Genomic DNA, 4,299 nt, shown 5'->3' with positions numbered 1-4,299 from the left:
GAATGGGGGGAATAGGGAAATGAGGCTTTCAGAAAAAAATAGTTGAAAAATGGAGGTATTTCATTTAGGTATAAGGAGAAAAGAAGAAATGGTTATGTTTTACATAAAATGTCAGATTATCTTTATAAGAATAGGCTGTCTAAAACCCATGATCTGAAGGGAAAATTATCTAGTTAGGCAACAAAATAAAAGTAGGACAAACTGAAAATCTACTCATTGCTTTATTCATTCTTTTCAGGGGTCACTAATGTTAGGACATTTAGCAATGAGAGGGTAGAATGGGTTTTGTCCAGGGAGGATGGGCACGTCGACCTCTCTCTCTTGATCCTGATGTCACACCAAGTGAGATAGGGCCTCCTGAAAGGCAGAAGAGCAATAATAAAAATAAAAGCAGCTTGCATATAATTAGCACATTTATAAAAATTTTCACACTTACTCTCCCATTGGGTCACCATCTTTCTGATGTAGAAACAAAGGCTCAGAATAATTACATCCCATTCCAAATCACAAAGGTGGTAAATGATAACTTCACAACTAGAAAACAGTCCCCTGTCACTCAAAAATCCTTTCCATACTTGTAGAAATTGCACCTTCCTTGAGATTCCAGGAAATGTAAATTTTACAAATAAAATCAATAAGGGAGAAATGCAGATACAAGTGAGAACAGGGTGGGGTGGGCATGAGGGAGCCCAGGTCCTCCCCCTGGCAAGTGGACCCCCAATTTGCAGTTACCAGTAGTTTCTTCACAGCTTCAGAAGCCTCCGGTCCCAGCTCATCCACACACTTCCTCAGCCCTTCTACAAGGTGCTCCACAGAAATGCCCAGAGTTTTCAGAAGCATCTTTAATGGATCCATTAAGGAAAGAACATTGTCCAGAGGTAAAGGTAACACTTTGTCAACAGGAAGGGGCACACTGTTGATCAAAAAGGCAGTAGCTGCAGAGCAAAAGAAACAGGTGAAGCTGGCTCATCAGTCCCTGGCCATGGCCTTGCTGCTTCCGTCCACCCATCAACACCTCGTCTCAGTCACCCATCTGGATTTCCCAGGGAAACCTTGCTCTGGGCCTCTGTGCTTGCTGTCCCATTTCCTCAGAATATTCTTTCCTCTGATAGATTCAAGTCTTTCTTCTTCATGTTATTTGGGTTCTTTTCAAACATTACCTTGTCAGAGAAGCCAGGAATTGCCATTCCACCTAAAACAGCACTACACACCACACACCACACTCTTAACTTAATAATGGTTTATTGTTTCCTAAACTATTAAATCTTTATTTGTTATTTATATAGACTTTATTCTCTCATTAGAATGTAGACTTTATGAGAACAAGAATTAATGTTTTGTTCACTACTGTACCCCAGGCCTAGAACTGACCTTGGCACGCAGCAAACACTCAGTAGACACTGGTCAGTAAATGGACATCAAAGTGTTCTTGTACGTGGCTGTGTTCACAGCCTACAGCTTTCAGGCCAAAGAGCAGATGGCATACTGAATCCCCACTCAAGGACAAGAGGACCAAATCACAGCCCCAAATGTTCTTCCAAGCAATTCAATTCAATGCTTCAACATAAATGAACACCATCTGGTGCAGATACATAGACAAGGAAGACAGAGATGCTCCACTCAGAAACCTAACGCAGTCTAGTGGACAATCAGGATCTGTGTACTCCACAGTGTGCATGTAGTATGCTAACACTGTGGGCAACACTCTGGAAACACAAAGCAAAGGATGACTAATTCTAATGTGAAAGAATGTTGCAGGAAACTTATTAGAAGAAGTGTTAGAGCCATGTCTTGAGGCAGACATTAGGATCACAAGGTAAAGAAGAGTGGTGGTATTTTAGGAACAAGATCGGCAGAGGCACTGAAATGTTAAGATGAAAGTGCATACACAGAATGGTGAGCCTCCTGCCCAGAGAGGCTGGGGTGCAGGACTCCAGTGGGCTTGGGCCAGCAGGTGGAAGGTAAAGTGGGTGAGGTTGCAATACGTGAGTGAAGTGAGATTTTTAAAAGAACATTGAAGAACTGTCAAGGCTTTCACATGGGACAATTGCACTTTATATCTTTGACTTTAGAAAGCAAACTTTTATAAAGAAGATGAATGGGAGGAAAAGAAAAAGAGACTGGAAAAATAAGTATGATTTTTTTTTTTACAAAGACATACAAATTTATAAAAGTACTCATGTACATGAGAATATGCATCCTCCTGCTGTCTACAGCCTGCCACACTTCATTTTGCTTTGGAAAACTTTCTTCATTCAAATTATAAAAAGGGAGGCTGTGCATATATCCTGCCTCCATCTTCTATCACATATTTTCCCCACAAAATTCTCCCCAATGGGGGCTACTTATTTCCCCTTTCTGATGCCACAGTTGCCCATAAATATTTATCCTTGGATACTAAAGAAAAAACAAAATATTTAAAACTCTTAAAGTTATAAATTCCTCTAAAAATTCAGTAAAGTTGCCAGCATAAGTGCATCCAGCACCTAGTGTCTCATGGTTAATCACCATACTTCTTATTTTAAGCATTTTGGAGAAGGATTTCTCTATATGTTTATATTTCGCAGGGGAAGATCATCAAAGCTTTCTATTCTCTCAACTAGCATTGACTATCATGAAGACTTTTTTGATGTACCCAAATATATCTTCCTGGGAGTTAAAATGATTCCTTCCAGAATGAATGGATCAGCTCCTGTTCTCCTCCAGAAAGTCAGCTTCTGTACTAATACTTGGAAATTAAACTCTTCACCTTTCAGTACACCCATAGAGCTTGATCCGTATCTCTCACTGGGCATTTACAGTCTTGTAGTATTTTTGTAACTTCTTTAGAAGTTCTGTCTCCCCTGCCAGACTATCAACACCCTGAGAATAATCTTCATGTCTGATTTATGCCCGAATCTCCCAATGCTTATTCAGTGCCAAAAATTTGTAGTCCCTCAATAAATATGTGTTGAATGGGTGAACAGATAAGCAAAGCTGTTCAGGAGAGCCAACCTGGCAACTGGCTAATTAAAGATGACAGAAAGAATGACTCCACATAGTTTTAAAAGCATATAGAAAAAAATATTGCAAAGCCAGAATTTGACTCAAAGAAAACTAATGGTGACCAATGAGTCAATGCTGAAAAGTGCTATGCTGGCTCTCAGTGGGAGCTGGCTAATTTCCTACGCAGGATGCACTAGCGATAGTGCTTGTAATTGGTTAGAGCTTGAATGATGGAGGATCTGTGAAATCTTCCAACATTACCATTTTCTGTGATTCTAAAACTCCTTCTGCCACATTCCACTGTCAGTGAGCCAGGCTTACTGGTCGTGTTCTAATTAACAGACAAGAGCAGATAAATTCTACGTTCCAGACTACTTACCAGTGTAACTACAAATGCTGACGGTCACCAGCAGAAAGATAGTCACCAGCTTCATGGCGGGTGTCTACGGTGATCTCCTAGAGTTCAAAATTCCCCTAGAAAAGAGTAGTTTTTCTTTTCATTCAGAATGTAAAGGCTACTTTTACACACACGTGTATTTATACATCCACTGAAGACCTGAATTTCTGTCACTCCTATTTGACACACTCCACCAAAGAAAAGAAGGAAGATCATGTTTCCTTACTAAACAAATTGTATGGTTTCTACTTTGCCTCCTGTTCCCACGAGAAACAAAGCCCTAAGTAAAAGCACTCAAGTACCTCTTTCACAAGTCCTTGCACAGAGGACATAATGGAAAGGAAAGAACCCTGAGATTCCTACTACAGGAAGAACATGAAAGAAGGGAAAGAAATGTTTCCCTCCAGATTTCTATGTTTTCCTCCATTTTTCTGGGCATTTGAAGTTTGGAGAATCCCGTTACCTGCTTCCCTGCTGTGGAAGCAAACAGGAAGCCACCTTGACTCCATTATAATACAAAGTCAGCTTAATGATATTTTGGGCTGTGTTTCTCTGGAGTTCACCTGTTCATCCACATTCACACATCTGCTATAGCAACATCACCAGATCCCCGTGATCTTGCTAGCCTCCTCTGGTCATCTGGGGAATCTTGAGGGTGTACCTTCTCTATGTGCTCATACAGAACAACAGATTCAGGATTTAAAATCAAAATGCCATTTTAGAAACCTAGGTTCAGTTTTTGTCATTTGTATCATATTAGATTAGACATTTAATATCTGTTAATGGTTTTCTTATTCAAAATTGAAATATAATTATAGCATGACTGACCTTGAAGTGTACAAACCTAAAAAAAATGGGTTTTTGCAAGATACTGTCTACACAAATGATGTGAGTCACCCAAGACATGCATTTTGAAA

General features: G+C 39.9%; 1 protein-coding gene across 1 annotated transcript; it reads right to left on the bottom strand.

Annotated features, from left to right (window-relative positions):
* Positions 1-202: 202 nt before the first annotated feature.
* Positions 203-3,523, bottom strand: Scgb3a2 (secretoglobin family 3A member 2). The gene is made up of 3 exons (XM_047556676.1): positions 3,365-3,523; positions 733-935; positions 203-357 (listed from the first exon to the last, which is right to left on the bottom strand). Exons 1-3 carry the CDS (start codon positions 3,417-3,419, stop codon positions 334-336), a joined length of 282 nt encoding a protein of 93 aa, XP_047412632.1. The 5' UTR covers positions 3,420-3,523; the 3' UTR covers positions 203-333.
* Between the last annotated feature and the right edge of the window lie 776 nt (positions 3,524-4,299).

Source organism: Sciurus carolinensis, chromosome 6 (assembly GCF_902686445.1).
Source record: "Sciurus carolinensis chromosome 6, mSciCar1.2, whole genome shotgun sequence".
In the NCBI taxonomy this organism is placed as follows: domain Eukaryota; kingdom Metazoa; phylum Chordata; class Mammalia; order Rodentia; family Sciuridae; genus Sciurus; species Sciurus carolinensis.
The sequence above is the reverse complement of the archived record's forward strand: the minus strand, read 5'-3'. Positions and strand labels throughout refer to the sequence as shown.